The following is a 24,989-nucleotide window of genomic DNA, read 5'->3' on the forward strand; positions in this document are numbered from 1 at the left end:
AGACAGCTAGGGTACCTCCCATTATGTCACTGTCCCTAAGTTTGTAAGAATAGGCTTTGTCATATGGATGTTCCCAGCAATATCTGTCAACATCTGACCACATAATGCAGTAAAACATTACGGAAAGGTTGAAATGTGGACATGTTAGATGGTTAGGTCATCTAAAACTATACTGAAGGTGTCACTTCAGCCAGAAACATATTATGTTTTGAGGTAGAAGTAAAACCAAATTAGTCATGTGGAACAGTTATTTGCACAATAGCTGGGTCCTTGAGAATCTGCTGAGTGTCTCGGCAAAAAATCCCCCAACCTGAACATGGATTAAGAGCATGTTCACTCAAGGCAAGAGCAAGTTGAAGAAGAACACTGTATATTCTCCACTCAAACCAAAGCATTTGACTCATTACACAGTCTTCCAGTCTCTTCAAGTACAAATCCTCCAGTTATTAATGACTAACACCAGATGATAATATTGAAGAAAAAAAAACAACAAAGTATCTATTTTCTATTTCTCAGAAATAAATGTGCTTTTTTTTTTTTTTGCGAAAGAACATTTACCTTTGCTTTGGCCGAAATCCAACACTTTCAGGCCCCGCGGGCACCTCAGAAGGGCCCTTTGTGGGCGAGGAATGACCAGGAGGCCAAGCTATGAATGTCCCGTCTCTCTAAAGTGCCGCCATGTCGGTGTACACAGAGTCTTGAGGAGGAACCCGATGCACCAGGACCACAGAGACGTGGAAGCTGGTTTCCTGCTCCACCAAAACTCACACTAACCCACACTGTTTGCTTGTCTTAAGAGGCCCATATTTTTTTATTTATTTTTTTTCACTACGACAGCATTGAGATCTGAAAAAAAGGAACACAAGGGATAAGCTAGCAGCTCCACCTAAATCAAACTCCATGCTTACAAGGCAGGCATTCAACGTCGGACCGTGACGCAGTTGTACTAAATATTTCTCATTCCTTACCTTGTCAACTCAATCTCGATTTCCTGTGTGCTTGGATACCATGTGGTGCATGTAGTTTCTTCCATAAATGACCATGGTATGCTCAGGGCCTACCCCCATGGAGACCTGCAAGGGGACCCTGTGTTTGCCCTGCCATGTCTATGATGAACAGCAGGAAATGGATGAAGTGTAGTAGATTAGGTTGATGCCGTGTCCTTTAAAACAGGGAAATCTAACTGGATTTTTTTGTTCATTATTACACTGACACTATGTTTGTTTTTAATTTAGCGTTAGGTGTTCAGTTTGGTTTCAAAATCTCTTGAATTGGGTGTTTTTATTACTTTTGTTGGAGAGGGGTTGGTCCTTTTTCCGCTTCAGTGGTATCATATCATGATAAGCTTCTAACTGTTGTGAGACAAGAATGGGCAGAGAGAAAATTGCGAAGCTAATGCCAAGGAATACGGAGCTCTACGATGTGATGCCTTTTGAGTGTTCCCATACCTCGGCAATTGAACACTACAGATAAGCTCTTCTTATTTTTTCTCCTCAGTTGTAATTAGGAGAAAAGCATTATCGGGGACAAGGATACCGCAGACACAAGAATGTTGAGATTAAATTAGAAGCCTTCCCTGCAGCAACACCAGGTGAAAACAGAGACTTTCAATGCTAGGGATTCACCCTAGCTAATCACCATGGAGCAATTATTCCAGGTATGCTTTGCTGGCGTGCCCTTGTGGTTTAGGCATTTAAAGTGGGTTGCCAGATATAGTGTGATTTACACATTTCTCAATATACTCCATTTATAAAGTATTTTGTAGTTTAGAAGGTCTAGATTATTTATGCGAGAGCCTGAATTTCTCCTGGATCCAGAACAATTATTTAAATGTTAAAACTAACATCATTTAATCAAAATTAGCAGCACTGGAAAAATATTCAAGGTTTAACCATAGTCTCGTAGTTTAATCAAGTAATGGACTTCAATTCTAAACTTTCTAACAAATAACTAAATAACAGCTACATTGTTGGAGAGTATTCTAGTTACAGTGTTTCAATCATCAAAGCCAGCCCCATAAAGCCATAACTAATTACTTAAACTGGGGCAGTATTTTTATCGTTTCTAATTGCCATGGGGTGCACAAATAGCTCTATTAAGATACAGTACCAGCAGACAACAACACCTCAGTGTGTGTCAGATCTGAGCTTAGTGGACTGTTCATGGAAAATGGCTGAGGGGTGCGTACCTGTGAATCGCTGTCTGTGTGTGTACTTGTGAGTGTGTGCATGTGTGTGTGTACTTGTGAGTGTGTGCACGTGTGTGTGTACACCTGTTGTGTGCAGTGGGTGTGTGTTTCTGTTGTGTGTAGTATGTGTGTGCATGTGTTCACATATGTGTGTGTGTGTGTGTAGAATGTGTGTGTGCATGTGTTCACCTGTGTGTGTGTGTGTGACTCAGCATGTCGATCTACTTTTCCATCTTGGCACAGAGTTTATTTAAGTACCGTTTCCTTGACCAGTGCGAGGGAGGAACACAAGGCCTCAGTCTTTCCTCCGGCGAGACACACCTCAATGCTATCTTTTGAGCACGGCTATGGCTGCTGTTCCTCTTAATACCGCTCAGAGCCCTCCTCTGTGTGGCTTTCACTGTGTATCCCACCGCGTCAGCACATTTCGCAGGGGTCTGAGAAGAAAGAAAAAGACTTCTGTGGCTCTGGCTCTTGACGCTGATTCAGTTTGGTCCACGCTAAAGCACATCAGCCTCATTCAAACTGGCCCACAAGGGTGTTTTGTTTTACATTTTCGTAAAAAAAATAGAAAATGCTTATACTGTATATATTGTATTTCACATGAGACCTTTCTATATGTACATACCTGTGCAAATGTTTGACTGGACCAAATAGAGCGAAGTGTCGTTTTTTTTGTTCAGCGACAGCAGAATGTTTGCTGGAATTGTGTAACCAGTAATACATTCGTTTGCTTCACTCTTTTGCAAACTCAAGAGTACAAACACTCAACGGGGAAAGAAGGCGTCCGATTTATTAGCCGGCATTCCCTGGAGCCCGATCCCTGGTGAGACACGGCGACGGGAGCATTAGTGGCACAGGGGAAAGTGATATCGCAGCCCAACTGATAGAGATTTCAGAGGGGTAATTGAATCACCGGGGAGTCATGTGGTATCCATGTGAGGTTGATTAAATAAGGAAAGAAAAAATAGACCCACTGCAGGCAACTGAGTCCAGGCCTCAGGAGTCGATTTTTTAGCTAGGCTTACCTTGACTTAAATAATAAAACCACTGACTGAACATTAGTTGCTGAAGTTCATAGAGTTTTAAATACTTGAAAACTGGCAGCATTCAGATGTTGAATGTTACACTATTTTTGATACCTATTTTAAAAGTGTATGCAGAGGCTGCTTTGGTTGTTTTGTCTACGTTGTGTGTGTGTGTGTGTGTGTGTGTGTGTAAAGGTGTGGTGTCCTGAAATGACTGTCAAACCACTGAATAATGTTTTATACTTAGTTCATAAACACAGACATTAAAATGAACCACCCTAGTCGAAATGTCCCTTGCAACAATATCAGAGCCCAGTGCCTCAAATAGTACCCACCACCAGACTTTAAACAGCAACTGTGCAGACAAATTAAAGTGGAAACTGCTGACAAAGAGAGAGAGAGCGAGAGAGAAAAAACAAGACTTCGTTGCCCATGTTTGTGCTGTACCTGTTTACACATCGAGGCTGGCTGTTTACTCTGCCTTCCTCTGCTAAACCATCATCTCATTCTTCACATTTCAGAGACTATCCTGCAGAATTTGTGCAAGTGCTCGAAAACCAACTAAATAAGGTCACCGTGGCGGATCCATCTGCTGTAGTTAACGGCCCGGAACTGAAGTGAAGTCTTCATCTGCTGACTTCGGGAGTTTCTGAAGTAGCTTAAAAAACTCTCAGCGGTGGTCACGTACAATCAAAGCATTTAGAAATGTGGGGTGTTTTGAGTGGCTGATTGCTGTGTAAATCCTCCTGAAGAACTAGGGGGTGTATGTCTGTATGCCTGCCTCTGCCCCTCTCTCTCTCTCTTTCTCTTTCTCTCTCTCTCTCTCTCTCTCTCTCTCTCTCTCTCTCTCTCTCTCTCTCTCTTCCTTAATCTAAAACTTGGCTAAGGCAAATGTTTTAGGCTGGTGCATTTGGAAAACAACCAAAGCATTTAAACAGACGTAGGACACACAGGATAAGTACATTCTCATCTGACAGTGAAATTAGAGGACTGTTTTTTTGTTGGGAGGGGTGGGGGTGACACTGGATGTAGTTATCGGTCATATGCCCCCTGTCTCATGATGTCACTGGCATGGGTGGTGGAGGTGGGGGCACGTCTGAAATCTGAAAGACCTTGTATGGAGATTCTGGACCCAAGCCATAAATGGTCCAGAAGGCACTGTGGTGGTACAGACTTCACAAAGTCCATAAAAGAGGAATTTACAGAGAGCCCCACATTTGTAGAATGTCATTATTAGCCAGGCTAGCATGCCATGAGGCTTTAGCAGGGCAGTTGGTCCCAGGAATACAAGCTGTTTGATTCCTTTTCCAAAGCCCGCCTTCTGGTAGTTCATTACAAATGAGCCCCCAGTGAAGGTCTATGGCATTTGTTTCAGTATTGCACGTAGGCTCAATTATATGTGCATAACAAGGCTTCATATCTCCCCTCTTTTCCCCTTCTTTTTGGTCACACGGAGCTAACTACCTAAAAAGCATGCAAAAGTCTTGCAAACACCAGTAACAGCTTAGCTGGCACTGGTACAAGCTTGCCGACAAGCTAACTGACATCTTCTGGTGATGTGCTGTGAAAGCTTTTCTTTTTTTTTTAATGGGGTGTTCCGTCTCGAACCATAGAACTACATAGTACATAGAGGACTCGTGGGCTTTATGACCATATACCATCAAAATGAATTTGAAGTTGATACCAAAAGTAGTTGCCTATAGAAACATACCTCAAAAAGTGGCAAATTGTTGCATAGTGTTTCTTTAAAGCTGTGATACACCTGAAAATAGTGAAAGTTTTAGTTTTTAGTTTTTTATTTCCTATTTGCACTGAAGCTTTGATATCTCTGTACTAGTTTCTCACATGGGTTCTGCTGGAGACACATCTGTTGTGCCCCCCCCCCCCCCCCCCCCCCCCCCCCCAATTCATTACCACACTGTTCCATTCTCTATCTCCATCTTCACTGTATCTTTATGGACAGAGAAAGAAGGCAGTGTCTGAAAAAGGGTTGTAGCTGTTGCCCCGTGGAGAATGAAGGGAGTGAATAAAGACACCTTTTTAAGCGCAAGGGATTACTCATTTGTTCTCAACACTCTGTGTTTAGCATGGCGATGTTGTTGCCATGGCACCAGCTCCATTCAGCCGTTAGTTCATTCATTCATTCTTTCGCGCTCCGGAGTGGACCTACTGGGTGAGGCTAGTCTCTCTTAGCTTTATGAGGTTTAGACATAGCCTTCTTTGAGAGATGTATTCTCTAAATGGGAGCTATTCACAGTACCAGTCCATGTCCTGACACCATTAGCCGGGTCAATCACAAAATCCCCCTATGAATTGAATATTGTAATGGTAAAATGACAGAGAATCCATTTCGATTCAACCACATGTATAATCTATAGACTGTTTTCTGAACACTAACAACCACAGTTTCCACAGTTTGTCTCTAAGAGGATTATTTCTTCAAGTGCTCAGTTAAATAACAGTTAAATATATAAAATGTGAGAAAACCCAATCACATAAATGATAGTATTGTATTGTTCTTCCCCAGACATATTCAGGGTGAAAAGTATGTGTGCATGTATGTGTGACTGTGTGAGTGCACTGAGTTTGTGTATTTGTGTGGTTTTGGTGGGTGCATCTGCATATGTGCCTGCATGTGTGTATTTGTGTGTGTGTGTGTGGAGGGGGGGGGGGGGGGGGGGGGGCGAGGGGAGGGGGGTGTTGGGGTGGTGGTCTAATCCACAGAAGTGTGTGTATTTGTGAGATTGTGGGCGCTTGTGTAGGAATGTGTGTGTGTGAGCATTTGAGAGTGTATATGGAGGTGGTGACTTGGGCTGCTCAGGGCAGTCAACATGTAATTAGACAAGTGTAGCTACAGATACATTTTTAGCTAGGAATGCATTTAGCTAGGAATTCCCCCCACATCCCTCCCCAAACAAAACAATTGACCAATTGCTTCTTTTCACCCAAGGGGAAATACTAGGTAGTCAAAGAGGATAACCTTGCAGTCGTATGCCTTACAATGATATATTATTCCTGTTGTTGATTAGTCCTCTGCTCTATTTGTCTTAAGTCAACTCTATTTTCAGTGGAACACAGAGCCTTCTTATAATCTGAAAAGGAGGTCTGCGAAAGGCCTCTATAAAAAGCTTAGGTTTGTCTTAAGAGGGTGGAGAAAGAGCTCGTATTTTAAACAGGGGAGAAAGGATGTTGATGTGCCTACTTTGGGACGCGTCAAAAGCTTGCGGTCGTCGGACGGCTTGACCTCCACCGTTTCTCTTGGCTGCCGCGTGGTTACATTCGCCTCAGAGGCATGGCCCGGCTCCGGGAATGAGTGGTCTGGGAACATAAAAATCTGTTCGGACCCAGGGAAGGTTAGGTAAACAAAGATGTTTGCGCCGTCTGTGTCGCGTACAGAGGTGCGTTTCCTTCTCCTTTTAGTTGAACTCCTCTCCTCTCCTTCAGACTCGATCCGGTGGCAGTCACCATAATAAACGTGACTATGAAACAGAAGCAACATCAACAATGGATGGTACTGAGTTTGTGGCTTGCTCTGAGCAAAACAAATCAAATTTCCAAATTTGTTTATTCTTCATTTGTTTAATTTTTTAACTATGGTTGTGGGCGTTTAAAAGGCCAAATATAAAGCTATTGAGATGCATTTTTATCATGAATATGTGCATTGTTTGTACCAAAAGCACAAAATGGGTCACTTTGGGAGAACTACCCCGTGTTTTTTAATTTAGGTCCATATGTAATAATCACACACATTCGAGACACATTTCAACCTCGTAAGATGGCTTTAGGTTTGATAACAACCTCAAGTCTTTTCCTGTTATTGTTCAGCTCATTAATCTGCAAAAACCCAGTGGCTGGTATCTGGATATCCAGGCTGAGTCTTTTCATTTCCTGAACAATTTGGAAAGATGTTCAGAGCCCAGCTGCTTGTGAGAACCATGACCTCCCTGACTGAAGGATATTAAGCTCCGAATGAAACCCCTGGTCTTCACTGCTGCTCTTGTCAGAGGTTATTTCCCTGTTCGGTGTACACTCTTGCTACTGTGTCTGTACACTGAACAGAAATATATATTCTCAGCATATTGAGTTTTGATTCCATGAATTGAAATACAAGAGCTTTTCATTTCTGCACGAAAATGTGCACAAAAAGCGTATTTCTCTTATTTCTTTGTGCAAATTCATATATATAGCCAGTTATGGGATCTAAAGCTTACTGCCTAATGGACTGTCTAGTTTCCTCGTATGATATGAACTGTTACTCAGTAAAGTCCTTGAGATTATTCCCTATTTTTGGTCAGCATAATAGGGAGCAAAGTGAACATGAACCAACATCACAGCACTTGTTACACAACACAGTAGTCTGCAGCCTGAAATATAAAACACCATGCAGCCGTTTCCTTTCCAAGTCTAAATGACATTCTCTCGTCTCGTAATATGTTACAACCAGTCGGTAGCTCACAAACTGCTTGATCCTAAGTCATAAAACACTAATACAAAACATGTTTTCTCCACGAGTCGTTTGGTTAAACTGACACAGCCGCGGTGATCAAGGACTGCAGTGAGTAAAGCAGGCAGTTTTTTGCTGCCTGAATTCTGTAAGAAGTCCATTTGTAGGTGAACTCACTGCAGCAATTTCCACTGAACCTGGAACCAGGCGCCCTAGAGAGCTACAGCCAAATCCGGCTCTCTGCCGACAAACGGAAGCCACTTCCACCCAGCTTTTCATCTGGCTGAATCGGTTCCAACCACTTGTTGCTCTGTGCTATGCAGTGCCACATATTAGTTATATTCAGAGAAAATGACATGGTTTCAGCAAAGCCACAGGCCTGTGCTTATATACCCCACAAATGCTTTCTCTGGCTTTGATGGTGTCGCTGATGACTACCGACGAGGATTTATAGATTTCTGATGATGATTGGGTAAATGTATTTTGAGACGGTGGCACCACATTTCCAAACTGAATGGCTCAGTTGTGTGATGAGTCATGCCCCTAAGGAACAGACGATCTTTTGCATTGCACCACTCACATGGTAGCGAGTATTGGACACCGATTAGTGTCACACACACACACATACTGTACATACACACACACACATACTGTACATACACACACACACATACTGTACATACACGCACACACATACTGTACATACACACACACACATACTGTACATACACACACACACATACTGTACATACACACACACACATACTGTACATACACACACACACACATACTGTACATACACACACACACATACTGTACATACACGCACACATTAAGGCCTAATCCAGCACGGGAAATGGACTGCATGTAATCAAACTTGACACACAGTCCCCCTCTGACCTCATGCAGCCAGGTTCAGATGTGGGAGGGAAGGGCCTTCGAGTAGAACCGTCTGCCCTGTTTTGGCTGCAGCAGTAGGGAAGAGGAGTTCTCTGGCGCAGTGGTGAGCGGTTTGCGTATTCTATATTTGCCCCAACCATACTGAAAGCTCCACCCTCACAGTCTCTCAGTAAAACCCCCATCTCCTCTCTGCCTCTCTCTCTCTCTCTCTCAACGTTTCCCTTGCTTCAGCTCACTAGCCTTGTTCATCCCCATACAGACAGCACCAGAGACACAAAGGCAGAATGTGCACATCCAAGAAGTCATTTTGATATTAGGCAAACATTACAAAAAAATCTCCAGAACCTCCCAAACTCTGTGGTCGAACTGCCTCCAGAAGGCCACATCACAAACAGCACTTCTGTGAATAGGCAAGGATTCCTCAGTCCCCAAGAGCTAAAAAGCAGTTAGCCCTGCTGGTGTGGAGGTGTTAAGTGCAAATTTGCACGTGAATGTGCTCGTATATATATATATATATATGTGTGTGTGTGTGTGTGTGTTTTTGTTTGTTTGCATCCCTCTGAAATTATACCCTAGCACGGTGACTAAGAGAGGGTGTGGTCGTGTGGGGCAGGATGATGACTTTGGGACCATGGACACGAATGTAAAGTGTGGGGGGGGGGAAATTGCTACTCTGGGGCTTTGTTGCGAGTTTTAAATAGTCGAGTCCGCGCTGCAGTAAACAAGATGGTCGTGAAGCAGCTGTCGCCACACTAGCTCTCTTCCTCGAAAGGCACATGGGCCGGGGAACCACAAGCACATGCCGTAGGCTAGGCACCAGGGCGGGAATGATGCTCCGATTTAGACAAAGGGCAAAAAACAAAGTGGAGGATCGTTCTTGAATCACGCCACTAGACCGAGCTGGCAAGAGAGCATCCCCAATCATGCGGCCGTTCCCAGTTTCGGTGAAGTGAAGATGTGACATTAAAATGGCCTGCCTCTGAAGACGCAGTAATAAAGAAAATGGTTTACTAAATGGGCACGGACAAAAGAACATTCTTTTTCTCAAATTAAAACAGTTAAGCTCTGTCTTTATATAATGGTTAGAGTGGTATATTTTTGCTCTAAACAAACAAGTGTCCAGTAGGATATTCCATTGCAAATGAAAACAGAGTAATGAAAAGGCAATTGTCCGTTGAAATGGGACATATTTTTCATGCCCATTCCCAAACTGCCCGCACACTCACTCGTTCACTCAACCATATACTCACACATACACTCTTGCACACAAAATGACACACTAACACACATACTTATATATAGTTAGACTTCAATTTTCTGAAAACAGCTTTTGAGCACAAAAGCAGTGGCAAATATTCCTGCCTTTAGGCATCTTTAAAATGACTCACTCGATTTAATCACAAAAGTAGACATCAGCAATATTTAATTTCATAAGCAATGAAATCCAGATGACGAGTCAAAACCATGACCTCATAAAAAAAAGTGAAGGCAGAACGTGTGAATTTATGTATGTAGAGAAGAGAAACAGTAGCGTTACGCAGCAGACAAAAAAAAAAAAAAAAAAAAGAAAAACAGTCTTTGGGTCTCCTCTAATCGTTTGCCAGGAGACATGTGTCAACAGGGACAAACGGGAGATAAATGTCACACGTTTCTGCAAGCCAGCTGCAGAAGGAATGTCAGAGAAGCAGTCGGTGGAGTTGTAAACATCTGCTGGTACAGAGGAGGAGAGGCCCCCACACAGACCTGTGGCTCTCACATGCCACCCCAGTCACCGAACACAGACACACACACACACACACATGCACCTCTGGGTCCTAGGGGAGGGTCCTCATGAAATACACATTAACCTAGCATTCCTGGGTGTCTGAGTGTGTGTAGGTGTGTGTAGGTGTGTCTGTGTGAGTCTGTGTGTTAAAGCGTGCTTCTGTTGTTGTGTGTGTGAGACAGAGAGAGAGAGAGAGAGCATGTTTGTGTGTATGTCTCTGTGTATGTGTCCAACAGTGGAAAAACAATCCATACATATATGGTAAGATGGAAGGATTAATCCTGATATCCCTTATTCGGTTTAATAAATGGCACTTTTTATAAATGTAGCACATTTGCACGTTGCTTTCAGGCCTAAAAGCAGCTTGTCTCCTGCTAATGTCCACCTCCTTTAAAAACAGTTTGGCCTTCAAAAGCTTATATCCAAAAACAATTTGTGCATCACTTCATTTTTTGATATTCTGATATGATGATGAAAACACTGAAAGATGCCATATATTAACAGTCACCACAAGCCATATAACCAATATCCTTAGACTACTTTGTAACAAAAATATCACTTAAATAAAGTTCTGTTTCCCTCTTTCTTAAACTTATACCCAGTATTCTAGTTTTCAACATTTTCACAATTCTTTTTTGGACACAGTTACTTGATAAACAATAAAAACATCAAGCCATATCCCATAGTCTACCTCCTACAGTTTTCGGATATGTAACTACGCAACACTGCATCAAGCATGTGTTGTCCTCAATAAATACAAAACAACTATTAAATCATTTCAACTTGGATCACTTTGCTTCTTGACGAAAAATAGCACGTCGTGTTTGGAAAGAAATATGTTCACGAGGATTTATGAAAAATTCTTTTCCGCGATTAAACTGATTGATTTGTCAGTTAACATCTCTTTGCTCTCTGCGAATTTATACCCAAAGAGCTTCATAGTTGGGCCACACACCTTCTGCACCACTTGGGCTAATTTGAACGGTATGCTAAACCTCCACTTCTCCACCTGCTCCGAGGAGTTTTTCTGGGTCGAGTAAACCCCACTGACCTCCTTGGAAGCCTGAGTGTTCTTCAGTATCCACTCTTTGACTTTGGATGTAAACGGGATGCCGGCAAACTGATACATCTCTGTGGCCTTCCTCATGGGGAAGCGCGCTATGTCCTCGTAACGCACTAGCATGTAGCGGTCGCGCAGCCACTCCGGCTGCTTCAGGCCCACCTCAGCGGACAGCCTGATGTTGTCGCAGTTCCCCTTCAGCTTGCGAACCTCGTCGTCATCCACCGGCACCTCCCCGTCAACAGCCCACCTCTTCCAGTTCTTGTACTTGGCGGAGAATGCCACCATCCTGGAGGCTAGCACAGCGCGCGGGTCCCTCACCAGCTGGATGAACTTCACATCCAGTCTGGGGTCCTCGGCTAGGGGCCTCAGAGTCTCCAGCTGCCTCACGCGCACCGACTTGATGGCGCGGTGCTCCTTCTGGCGGCAGGACTCGGACGCCAGCGTGAGGTTGAGGGGGCCGCAGCGGCGGGTGCGGCACCGGTAGCGCTCAAACACGCCCTTGACCACGGGACTGCAGACGGGCTCCTCGCACAGCGAGCTGCTCGACTCGCGCCGGAACAGTGACGGCGTGACGTGGTCAACCGGCGCTGGCTCGATGAAATCCTCCAGCGGGGTGAAGTCGCACAGGAAGAGCCCCTGGAGAACATCGCGGTAGGCCGGTCCGGCCGCCGTGGCATTGGTGCCCCCCGTCTCCAGGGTGAGCGACCGCTCCACGTGCCACAGTGGCTCAAACAGGTAGAACATGTTGTCCCCTTGCTGGTTGAAGAACTCGCCTACGAACGAGGAGCCTGTGCGGGTGGTGGCCAGCAGCAGGATGTGCTTCTTGCCCCATGAGGAGAGGCGCTCAGGTTCGGCCTGCTCTGTGAAGTTCTCTAGGCGCCTCTTCATGTGCCGGAAGCCTGGGTCCGGCTTGCTGAGCGAGCTCCTGGAGTCATTCTGCTTCGGCACGGCCACTGAGGCTATGATGGTGGCCTGCAGTGGAGTCTGAGGGGTCTGCCGGGGCGTGAGCTTGTCCGATACCCTGCACAGCACAGATGAGAATGTTAGAACAGTACTGAAACATGACAGCAGAAACTATAATTCCCCACCAAGTGCTTGTTCATAACAGTTTTTTTTTCAGTAAGATTCTATGATATACTGTTGGGTTTGAAATATATGAGCAGAATATTTCAGATCAGCCAGATCCACAAGTTTTGATTAGCTGAATGACACTAGTCCAAAAGATATAAATTCTGCAATAATAGCTGATTTTACAAGGGCATTAAACACTCACGGGCATGTTTGAACGTGATGTTGGACTGGTAGTCTAGACACCACAGAAATTAAGAACAGCCCACATCACTTATCCAGGAATTATGCAATCCTCTGGTGGAGTGACATTTGAATGCTTTAGCCATAATAGGTGAGCTTACCGGGATATGATGTTGTTCTCCTTCTCGATGATGACTAGTGCCACAACAACAACGAAGAATATTGTGTATTTGAACCTCATTCTTGGACACACTTGGATGGGTTTCCACATGCCACTCGGGAGCAGACGGTGAGCTGAGACAGTCAGACTCTGCAGAGGCCTGACTGTTCAGGGGCTCACTGGTTCATCCTTCTTTCCATTGCAAATGCCTCAATCTGCAAGACAAAAGCAGAGGTGGCAAATGAGGGTGGGAGGCTGCATCACAAAACACTACATTACTGAGGTGTCTTCCTGAGACGGCCCGGTCAGCAGCATCTAATTTGCATGGCAAATTTCAGATTTCCATGTCCATACTGTTTGTTAAATCTGGCTGTAAAACACACACATGGACATCTGTTGTACTCATAAATGAAGACTTTATGGTAAAACTACAGTGATAACATTAGGTTGATGATCATATCCCTTGTGAGAAATGTATGTAAATCAGTTTGCCCCATTCTGTTAACAGACAATGTGAAAAATCCCATGCCAAACAGAATATCTTTTCTGAACAAGAGGAGTAAAAAATTGAAAAGGAGGGCCGGACATGTGAACCTTTCCAAGACTTTTCTAAGCCGTTAGCAAGCCCACCTGAGCTGTTCTCCTCTACACCACACGCAACTATGCCAGATTCAGACCAAGGTTATTATAGTTAACGAAAACTAACGAAAAAACGAAAACGAGGTGTGATTTTTCTTTTCGTTAACTGAAATAAAAATAAAAACGAGGCTTTATAAAAAAACGATAACTAACTGAAACTGTATTGTGTCTTTACAAAACTAACTAAAATAAAATAGAATTATAGAGAAAATGTCCTTAGTTTTCGTCTTTGTCAATGTATTTCATAGATGTCAATTGATTTCATACATAGCGTCTATCTTCCGCCGTACCACTTTTACTACACGCCCCTCACCTGGTATTATGGCGGCAAAAGTCGGGAGAAAGCGACAGAGTCCTATTTGGGGATTACCTGGAACAGTAACGTGCGGTGAGGTTCGTGGCTGGTGAGGCACTGACTCTTTCAGAGTCAGATTTACAAATATATAACCCAATACAGTAGCTTAAATCACCATTCAATTGGCAGCTTGCACATTGACTACTGGTTGTTTTTCATATCAGCATTCTAACATAGGTAAGGTGGCTACATACAGTTGGCAGCTGCTAGCTTGTGATGAACTCGTGTTAATATGTGTGATTATGTACAACTTTAGCTGCAATTTAAGTTTAATTTCTCAAAATCAGCTCACCAAAGTGATCACAACCACTTGTTTGATGTTAAATGGCTTTACATAGACATTAAACAATCCTAAGAGAACGGGAAATTAACGGAGCAAGGGCTTTCTCTGATATCAATGTAATGTTAGCGAATGAGGGGTGAGATACCCCCCTGCTAATATTTAGTCTCCGCTGTACGTCCAAAACCAAATCTATTCTTGAGGTTCAAAATATTTTCAAAACATTTTGGCTTTGGATGTGAGAAGTCGATCGAGTTATCTTCTGTCCCGTCGTTTCAAGCATTCATTTTAGCTACGGCATTGGTCTCCCATTATTGATCAATTCACGTTTTGATTGAAAGTCCAGTTATGAGAAATGTTTTAGCTTAGCTATAGAATCTTCCATTTTCGTAGTCAATGTCAAATATAAGAAGAGTAACGGCAGAACAAGAATAAACCCGACCGGTGGGCTCTCGCATGCTCCCTTTATTGAAGCAGAAGTACTATTTGCCTCCTCTCCGTGCTTTTTCACTGCGGCTTTACGTCAGATCAGCAAAACTAAATAGGTTCTACGCATGCGCTCAACCTAGTTTGTGAGGGATTGCGCAATCTGAGATGAGGCACAGCTCGTCGCTGCCTCACCGTCTCGCTGTCTCCTGTCTGTTTGAACAGGACATGCGCAAATTCTGTTTTTATTACATATTATTTATTATAGCTTGTATCTTCTATTCATTTTGAGCATTATGTTTTGACTGCCCCCCCCCCCCTTGGTTTCTTGCATTCCGCGGTAAAGACTAAAACTAATACTGAAACTAATAAAAACTAAACTCAAACTAAGCATTTTCAAAAAATAGAAACTAAACTAAACTAGCAAACCCGCTTTAAAAACTAATTAAAACTAAACTGAAATTGAAAACAAAAAGTCAAAACGAAATAAAAATAAAAACTAGTGAAAAACGCAAAACTATAATAACCTTGATTCAGACACGGCCTGTAATCTGTCAAAGTGGAAATACCAGTGAAATTGTAGCTCTCTGCTCCCTTCTACCCTGCCTGGGGTGCGAGCTTATTCAGAGAAGGCCCAGTTTTACCTTCTTCCTTCCGTTCTCACATGTGTGTGTGCTCAAGCCATATTTCAAGACACCCTATGGGACACCTGCACTATATGTCAGCTCCGACTTGAATGCGTTCGAGCCAAATGTAAACACCCTAATGTGGTAATGACTCGTCTCCTCTCTGCTGGGCATAATAAATTATGTACAACCTTTCTCTTGTTTATTTTAACTCACTGCCTCTTCATGCATCTTCTCGTGCATTTAAAAAGATTTGCATCCTTTGATATAGTCAAGATCGCTGTTAGGCTTCGATAGGTTCATTGCCATATTGATAACGATGCCAAATGATGCGCCTCACTGAAGTCGGGGGTATTTTTTTATCGTGCAGTTTCGGAGTCGGAGCTCTGACTTCAAGTGGCGTTCTAGTGCAATTTTCCAAGTGGCGTCGAACGCGGCATGATGGTTCATGGAAGATGCTATGTTAAAGTCACGCCTCTGCTACCGGAACGCCGGCACGCCGTCTCAAACCTCACTGGGGCAGCATTATGCTGGCTTCTTTTAGCACAGCGTAAACAAGCAAAGCTGTCATAACGAGGGATTTTCTTAATGCCAGTATAGCGGGATCTCTGTTTAAAACAACCTACTGTGTCAACAGCGCAGGGGCCAGATGAATGTCAATGTTATCTCATGAATCACCCCGGGCCCCTTCTATCTGTGAGGCCTCTGCAGTATTTCAGGAGGAAGCCCACCCACTATTCCAAGACCCCGACAGGATCCCCCTGGAGACGGCCATTCACTCCCTGTTTGCTTTTCTATCTCATGCTAACGTTGATAATGAAGACAGAATTAGCTCAGAGTACCACAGATAACACTGAAGAGCTAAGTTAAAAGCCTGTCTTAAGAAGCCTGCCATCAAAACTTGACCAACCACTGAGTGGCCTCTGTTGCTGAACAATTGTTAGTTTAAATCCCACAGATCCAATCTGCATAATGTGTATCTGTACTCAGTCCCAGAGAATTCATTCATGTAAAATGTAGCCTGTGTCTTACTTACTACTTACTTCATTGCTTAGGGATGAATGTGTTTATTAGATAATATACATGTGTCCCTCATGGTGGGAGGAGACTAATGCCTAATGGCCAATGAGAATGTTTTCATTTAGAAAATGAGACTCTCCATCTGGCCTCACGTTGTAGATGAAGCAAAGCGGCGCAGCTGGACAGCTGGAAACCTGATACCTGTCAGCTTGTTAAAGAGTGGCCTTTTGGAGTGTGAGCAGGATACGTGCCATCTGCTCCTCAATCTCAAGGGAGGAGTGAGGCGAGATTCTACCCCCTTCAAACGCCCCCCCACCCCCAATCTGGAGGCCAGCTCTCTGGGAAACTCAAAGCGACTCCACTTCAGCCCTCAGGCGTTTTGGGCTGGGAGCCACCCACACACTTCTGCCTATTCAAAGTCATTAAGATGTGGGTTAATGAAGCTTGTCCTTACATTAGTGATCCAAGACTCAGCTGTACTCTAAAAGTAGAGTGAATCAGAACTTTCCATAAAACGCTGACATTAAATGTGTTCATGTGGCAGACGCTTTTATCCAAAGGGACTTATAACTAGATATCACACAAGCACGGGCTGTTTTTGTAATCTAATATGCTTCTGTACAAGAGTATGTAATACATTATGACTTGTGTGCTTTATTTATGTTTAGGTTCCCACAAGCGTCCTAAAGTAATTGATAAAGTAACAACTGCTAAAATATTGAGTTAAAAAGACAAAAAAAAACAAGCATTCTCTTGTGACATCCAACAACAGGCTTCCTTGTTCCCTTGTGCCTAGAAAGGGGCGAACTACTTGAAGAATGAGGACAGCTAGCTCTGCAGGAGGCCAGCCCAGAGTGATGGCAAACATCGCAAACATGGCAGAGACAGCACCTGTCTGCCTTGGGCTTGTAAATCACAGCTTGCTGGCGCAATAAGGATGAATCTGGCAGAGCTTGCAATTCAACTAAGATCTGGCACAATGGGACCCAATAGATGAAAATGAAGGTGAAGGTAGGATGCCATTCATGGATACCCTTTAGGCTTCTATTCATGTTTGTCATTAGCTTAAAACTGGAGACATGTGCTCTTGTTCAGTAGTTAACTCAAATTGTATTGTAACTGTGACTAATTAAAGGCCCTCCCTCTAAAGAAATGAGACTACTGTTTCAGGACAGAGCTAGCCATGGCACATAAGGTCCGTTTAAAAAAAAAAAAAATCCATTATCAATTCTATTCAGTTGAAACAGTCGGACACAATAAACCTATAAACCATCATCGATTGGGTATTCTATATGCAGATGGGAAATCCCTTCAAATGAATATACCTCACATAAACACAGGTCACTGGAAACCCAGCCACCCAGATGAAGGGAATCCCCAAATAGGCATGGAGGTGTGGTAACATTTGCATTATAACAAAACACTATTAACGAAGTACCTGAATACGTTGAATAAGTATTCTCTTTAAAACAGTATTGGTTGTTCTACAGTGTGGAACAAAATAGCAGTAATGGGAACACAATGTATCAGGAACACTATGATTTAATACAGTGACAGGCGGACATCATGGACCCCACACAAACAGCACGAGGGCAGACGGGTAATCCAGAGTAAGACTTGTGACCTAATTAAGTCATGAAACACAAAATTTCCATTGTTCCCCTAATTTCTCAAACCAGCATTTACAATAGATCATATGCATGTTTCCTAGACAAATCTAATGCCAAGGCCTAGGCTTAGTCATTCAATGTGGGCCCATTCGGTGTAAGGTACCATACAGGTCTTGGTGTCTGTGTTCCATGTTGCAAAGCATCTATAAATCCAAATTATTTTAGAACTTTTCCTATGTTTTGTCACTTTGTCTATTTGGTGGTATTGGTTGAGTTAAATGCCTTTTGATCCCCTGAATGTGATGACTGCAAAACTTGGAATAACCCCAATCTCCTATCAAGTTGTGTACTCTTGTGCAACTTAGCATCACAGTTTTGAGGGCGAATGCATTCAGAATGATCATTAAATGAAGAATTCAACAAGGTATGTAGGAGCTGCTGAAGATGCCCTGTAATTCAATTACATTTCCACGCCTAACTTCATCTTGTCCAAACAAAACGGACTATAGTGCCTAACTGAAGAAAATAAAAGAAATCAGTCTATAGCTGCAGTATAAAAATAGCCGGAGGTGATTAAGACACCCTGAAGCCATTAGGATTAGGTCTTCAATCCATTCCCCATTACTCATGCTAGCAAATTGTGCCAGTTAATGACCATGAAGACGTAACCATCAAGAATATAAATACTCTAAATAAATACGTACACTGTCAAATTAAAACCCTCTCCAGCTCTTCTGTTGTGGTCCAACTGAGGACACGGCTGAGGTTTGTGCCCCACAAGCTTCTTTTAGATCCACCACTGCTATGGAGCTATGGAGTTGGCTTGCCATGAGACAATACTGACTGACTATCTGCTATCCCCATCTCAAGCCCAAATCCATCAGGATGTTTAACTCCTTCCTCCTATCAGCAGCAGATAACTCATTTCCTGTTTTCGGTGCAATCACTCCCTTCCCGTTGGAGTGTAGGAGACGTGGTAGCAAGGACGAATAGCCGCTCCCAAGGCCGAAAATAAAAGTCTTTCCCAGAGAAACAGAGAAAAAAAGGGGAAGCAAACCCACTTTATCATTTTAAGTACTGGGAGGAGGTATTTTGTTGGCATGAGAGACAGCAGATGGGCTACTCTCTCTCATGTCTAATGAATGTAGGTAAGAAAGTACTGAGTGTCCTGTGAAACTGACCCATGATCTATGGCTGACTCATAAATGAGAGCTGAACAGCAATGATTGCATTGATCATAAAATGAATTCACACTGCTCTGGTGAGCTGCAATCCATTAGGCTATTCTTTCTGAAATAGGGAATATGTGGAGCAGCGGTGTCATCTGGCCAATTTAGAAAAGTTGCTAATACAATGCTAATGCTAATATATTGTCACAACTACTACATCAGTTTCAGGCATCAGTGTACTTCTTAGTGAACATCAGATATTCCTGCAAGAGCCCTCATTATATCTTTAAAAGTTATCCTGCAAAATAAGGTTAATGAACCTGTGACTTAAAGACTTCACCTCAGTCTTTTTAATAAAAGCAATTTAATTGATATTGTGGTATCGGGCTGCTAATAAATAGTGACGGTGCACATCCTGATAAAGGCAATATTGGGAATATCTTTTTGCTACCATAGATAGATAGATAGATAGACATATTCAGATTATCCCCCTCAGCTACAGTCAGCTGCCACTGCTGAAACAGCCCAATGCAAGCATCTGTAGAACTAGTGCCAATAAAGGCAAAGCTACTATAAAACACAGAAGCAGAAGCAATATTAACTGGGGGCAAAGCCTAGAATGAGTCTAGGAAATCGCGCAAATATTGTCTGGGTGCCAATTATGTAATGACAATTGGATCTGTTAAGATTTTCTTCTTCAAGGGAACCTAGACAGTACCAACGCAGTCAGAAAAGTACACAATGTGTAAAAATGTTGACCCCACCCCCCCACCCCCTAAACATTTTTTTGTTCACACCTGGCATTGACATGTGTCTTGGGTGATCTGATCACAAGTGGACGGCTCTAAGTATGTCAGTTCCACCTGGCACTAGAATGCGTCTGGAGTGACCACTTGGGATCAGATTTCACTTTCCCGCTCTATATGCAAATAAACACGTACATCATTTCCGTTGGAAAAAGACCAAATGCATCGTTGTCTTGAACAGGCGGGAGGCAGCAGTGGTCTGAACAATTTGATCTCAATGCGTCCTCAACGCATCTTGAGTGCATTCACACCTGTACTTAGAGCTGTTCACTTGTGATCGGATAACCCAAGGGGCATGTTAACGCCAGGTGTGAACAGTTTTACCATCTTTGGGAGGGTCGAAGTCTTAAAATGAGGGGGTTGCTGCTACTGGAGGTTGGTGCTGTGGAGGGGAAGTGTATGAGTTCGTGAGAGTAGATTAGGGAAGGCTGTACAATTTGGGGAAGGCGGAAACGGATGACCGCAATTTGAGTATGATGGGAAAGTGGGCTTCTTTATAGCGAACAGTCATTGCCAGCTTTATGCCAAGGAACTGGATATTAAAAACAAGGTTTAATATAATTTGATATGTGAAGGAGGTGTTTAAAGAGTGAAATAATAAGATTTTGACATTGCCAACACAATCCCCACCTTAATATAAATTTAAAATGAATTGGACTATACTGGGAAATCTGTGTATAAGCCAGTGACTGGCATCAAAGAACCTGTGAGAAGGATTGCCTTTAAACCTTTTAGAAGACTGTGTGGAGGTCTGTGAAGCAACTGTACGGCTTACGACGTACACAAAGCACACTATCATCAATTAGTTCATCATCAAGTTATACATTTCCTGTCTCCATTTTCATCAATGACCGTCACAAAAACTGAGCAATTCTTTATGGCTACAGGCCAGGGTATAGTTATCCAATCAACTTAGTTCCCATGACTAATACATTCTTAACCTGATTATACTTTAATTATATTATACTAATAATAATATAATTATACTTTAGTTCCACTGGAATCCTCGCATCTTTTCAATATCTTGCATGCAAATTCTCAACAGAGAGACATGATAAACGTTGGCTTAGGGCTAGGTTTAATTTTGTATTGTTCACAAAAATACCAGCTTGTCAAAACTCAAATTAACTCAAGTGTGTTGGTGAACAAGTAGAGCCTAGAAGGTCCTTGCACCTACAGCCAGGCCTTAATTAGCCTGTTAAAAATACTGTGGCTGCCACCTTATAAATGATGGTTTGTGAGGTATAATTATATATCAAGGTAAGTGTTCGGGGGGAGGGCACATTTGTCAGGGCACAGTGTGGGCCCTAGGGCTTATGCACCACACAACGTGTAGTGTCATGTTTTATTACAGGGAACCCTTTTGAGATTAATGTCACCAATCCTTCCTTCAACACTCAAGACAGGACTGCCTCCGTGCCTGTCACATCAGTCATTACAGGTGTGAGTGACTGACAAACAGCCTAAACCCAAATGTTCTTCTTTGCTCTTACCCCAATTTCAATTCACCGTTTTCACAGTAACCACTAGACATGGTACTCAAATCCCCCAGGCGTGAAGATGACCGTGAGCTTGAAGCGGACCCACTGGAGTGCCATGGGTTGCTCAAACCTATAGCCTGCATCATATGTGCATTCGCCGTATCATTTCAAGAAGCGCGTTTATGTGCTGGCCGTCTCTCTTACATGACACCAAACCATCTCTGCAATTGAGAATTTGAAGACAGAAATTACTCGTTTATGTTTAATAAACAGCATAATTGCTGATGCCGTTGTCAACCCCCGTTTCTCCGAGGTTCTTCGTCTTTGCTGTCATACATCATCATATAGCGTTTCTATAGGCTAAGCTATAGGCTGCAAAGATTGCCTTCACCTCAATTGCCAACGCTATACCCTTTCCATTCACAGTGACAGTAGGCTATTTGATACGTAGTCTAACGGTAGGGTCATAAAATGAATATTCTATGGTCTCATAAGAAATCTGTGGGAGCCAGTGATAAAAAAACAAATGCTACTTTACCATTCGTAGTCGCATCGCTGGATGCGCTTACAGCAGGTCCCGACGCATCCAGCATGGTGTAAATCGGCAAAGAGAGAAGGGCACGCTTGCTGTACTTCTGATAATTCCAAAGTTTCTACGCCGAAGAGTAAACCATTGTGTATCTTTCCACGAGTAAGATATGACTTTTAACAATGGTAAGTTTACAGTCTTCTTGAGCGCAAACCACAACAAAGGACGTAATGTTGCCCATACATTGCCTTAACGAATGTAAACCATACTAAACGCTACAAATTCATAACGAAGTCCGAGTAAAAGTTAGAAAGTCTTAGTTTCAAACTGGGAAATGAACATCCTTAATCTCATTACACTGTTGAGAAGCAGCCAAATATCACAAGAAACATTTAGCGACGTTTCAATTATTCCCAGTGCGCCGCGCAGCCTTCAATAAGGCAATCTGCCGCTGTTCCTAACTGAATTCGGTCACAGACCACGTATCACGTGGTGCATGGGTAGCCTAGACCTACTCCCCGTGTCCCCTCCCCCTGTGAACTGGCGCTCAATGGGCACAAGGACCCCACTGTTACCGCCAAGGTGTTGTATGTAGTAGCTACAGTACCCTACTGTATCAATTGAACCAATCATTCAGCAATTATTCAAAGGGATGCAAGTCCTCAATGATTTATGAGGGGGAGTAAGAAGGTTTTTAGTGTTTCTTCCAATACCTAAACTATTCCAGTGTACGGAAATGGAAAGGTAGCTGTGAGAACCTAAGTGGCATTTTAATATCCTGGCTATGCATTGGTTATAGTGTGTAGGCAAGCAAGGGCAATAAATGCAGGATCATTGAATTAGTCCAAGCCTTAGAAACATTATATAAAGAAACACACCATCAATGAATAGTATGCGAGTGACAGCAATAATGTAATAATGGATAAGAAGGCCTCTTTCACATATTAGCATTTTGTTAATCATCTAGGAAAATAGCAAAGACCCCTATGTGCTTCAACACATGCAGAGTCCATGAAAAGAATACCTGGTATTGTAAGAAGAAGAAGACAGCCCTCATCTTCTAAATCTACTTGCTCCATATACGCCCTCTGGAGGCGAAGAGCGAGTGTCTTCAAAGTTGCCTTCATGCTATTTCATGGGTCAAAATATATAGCACACACTCAATAATATTACGGATAACAAGAATTTCAAACTGTATCTGTAAACTTTAACTGTGTCAATAACCTATATAAGGTTTTTTTAACTTTACATTATGTGCACTCTATGTTTAAATATGTATCAAGTATATCAAACATATTGATGTGTGGAGAGTCTTAGGGGAACTGTCCACATAATGCCTGAGGGAACTGTGCGCCTGTCGGCTGAGGGCACTCCACTGTACCACTGCACACTCATTCTTGGCCTGAACTCGGCACATCTCCAACAATGGGTTACTTTATAATATGCCAGGTGCCGTCGGTTGGGCCTCGGTCATAGGGGGGAAGCACAGATGACTGACCAGATATGACATTAAAAAAAATTCTGGGCCACAATTTTCCAATTAAAAACAACATATATTCCATGGGGTAGGGCCACTGATGATTTAGGGGGACAAAAGGGGTCCATCAGAGGTATAAGAAGAGAATGCAAAACTCTGTCAAATCGGTATTGTCTCGAGACATGCTCAGGTTTATGCAGTTGGTATTGCACTGGCAAAATAAACCTTTTTTGCTCCACACTCTGCCTGACTTCTGAAGACTTCTGAAGACCAAGAACAAAGAGTTTTATTCAGATCAGAATAGAAGAGTGTTTACTCTATCACAAACCTACAAATCAGACACGACATTGGCCTTTTGAAATAGACAAACTAGCATCAAAACCAGTCAGTAGCTGATTCTCCTGTGTGTGTTATCTTATTTAAAGCCTCATTATGCAAGTATGCATTCAATAAGGTGTGTTTTTAGTTAGCTAGCTTTTGGTAATATCTTCAAATTAATTTATATTTATACAAGGATATGTGAAAAAAAAGATAAGCACACATATCATTCCTACCAGACGCCCAGGATATTCACTAGGTAGTTTTGTGGTCTGGGTTCAAGAACTTGCAAAAATGTAGGACTAGCTTCACAGCATGACTTATGTAATTGTGAAATATATTGTCAGAACTGTGTGTCCCGGTTGTAAGTTACCTAGAATTTCCAGTGCCAACTGTGCGGTTGTTGGTATTGTTGTCTGATAGATAGTTAGCTCTCTAGTTTTAGACATAAAGGCAAACATTTCTCTTTAAACTGTGTGTTGACTGCTGTTTCAGGGATTAGATGAATGCATCTGCTCAACTCAAACCTTTGCTGTGTCTGTGCACACACAACCTGCCTACTAATTTCTCTACTTTTTGCACTTTCAATGTTACTTGTGTCAGGTTGACTTGAAACTGAATACTGTCACGTTTATTCTCAGTGTCTTCTCCTTGCTACTGTGGCTTGGTCAGTAACCTTGCCTTTAAGTTGCTTTGGGTAAAAGTACATTGCAAATTAACAAATGTTAATGTTATAAATATTTGTGTTAGTCATACTGGTTCAGGAGGGTCTGCAATCAGTCGTTTTGATGCAATGATTCCAATGTTGCTATGTTTTCTCGAGTGACTGTTTCACAATGTGCTCCACCAAATTCTGAAGGGAACCAAAATCATTGAGTTGGTCTATGTCAGCAAGCCCTCTGTCTTCTGAGGTACTATGACATGTTAAACCATGCTTTCAATAAAGAGGAACAACAGGGAATACCTCCATAGGTGAATGCTGCTATGGTCAATTAATGTTCGGTCCGCGATTCTAATCCAGTACCCTTTTTGTCAAATGCAGCTATATGCTCCTTGTGGTTTTCTAACTGCACAAAACAACTCTGGTGTTCTTCCACACAAACATAGTGGCTCTGACTGAGCCATAAACAATTCCAGCCAATCAACGCACTGCTTTAGGAGCACGGCAATATCAACAACCTTCTCTGAGCCAATCTATGTCTCTGATATCTTTATCAAGTGTGTTGAAAACTGAGAATATTAGAAACAAGTGGATTGATCTACTTTTAAAAATAAATACTTGACTGAATTATAACCCCACATCGTCCGTACTTACCTAAGGTAGACATATACCTGGTAAAAAACAACAACAACCTTTCATTTTAAGTCAGTCACAGCGCTGTTAAATGATCTACAACTCATAGGCAGACTCATAAAAGAGCTACAACGGGATCTGAGGGGGAGGAAGTAGTTTT

At 42.7% G+C, this 24,989-nt stretch overlaps 1 protein-coding gene across 2 annotated transcripts; it reads right to left on the minus strand.

Annotated features, from left to right (window-relative positions):
* Window positions 1-9,966: 9,966 nt before the first annotated feature.
* LOC105903369 (carbohydrate sulfotransferase 3) lies at window positions 9,967-24,934 on the minus strand. Of its 2 annotated transcripts, none has more exons than XM_031561403.1 (3): window positions 24,851-24,934; window positions 12,801-13,014; window positions 9,967-12,409 (listed from the first exon to the last, which is right to left on the minus strand). In XM_031561403.1, exons 2-3 carry the CDS (start codon window positions 12,908-12,910, stop codon window positions 11,176-11,178), a joined length of 1,344 nt encoding a protein of 447 aa, XP_031417263.1. In that variant the 5' UTR covers window positions 12,911-13,014; window positions 24,851-24,934; the 3' UTR covers window positions 9,967-11,175. The 2 variants fall into 2 exon arrangements, with proteins under 2 accessions (XP_031417263.1, XP_012686560.2); XM_012831106.3 differs by lacking the exon at window positions 24,851-24,934 and adding an exon at window positions 21,750-22,268.
* Between the last annotated feature and the right edge of the window lie 55 nt (window positions 24,935-24,989).

This window comes from Clupea harengus, chromosome 23 (assembly GCF_900700415.2).
Source record: "Clupea harengus chromosome 23, Ch_v2.0.2, whole genome shotgun sequence".
NCBI classification, from domain to species: Eukaryota; Metazoa; Chordata; class Actinopteri; order Clupeiformes; family Clupeidae; genus Clupea; species Clupea harengus.

Bases quoted from the DNA above. Each gene is read 5' to 3' on its own strand.
- LOC105903369 (XM_031561403.1), bottom strand. From the start codon at position 12,910: ATGTGGAAACCCATCCAAGTGTGTCCAAGAATGAGGTTCAAATACACA. The intron at 12,410-12,800 runs GTAAGCTCACCT...TGTGCTGTGCAG, and splicing joins GAGAACAACATCATATCCCG to GGTATCGGACAAGCTCACGC.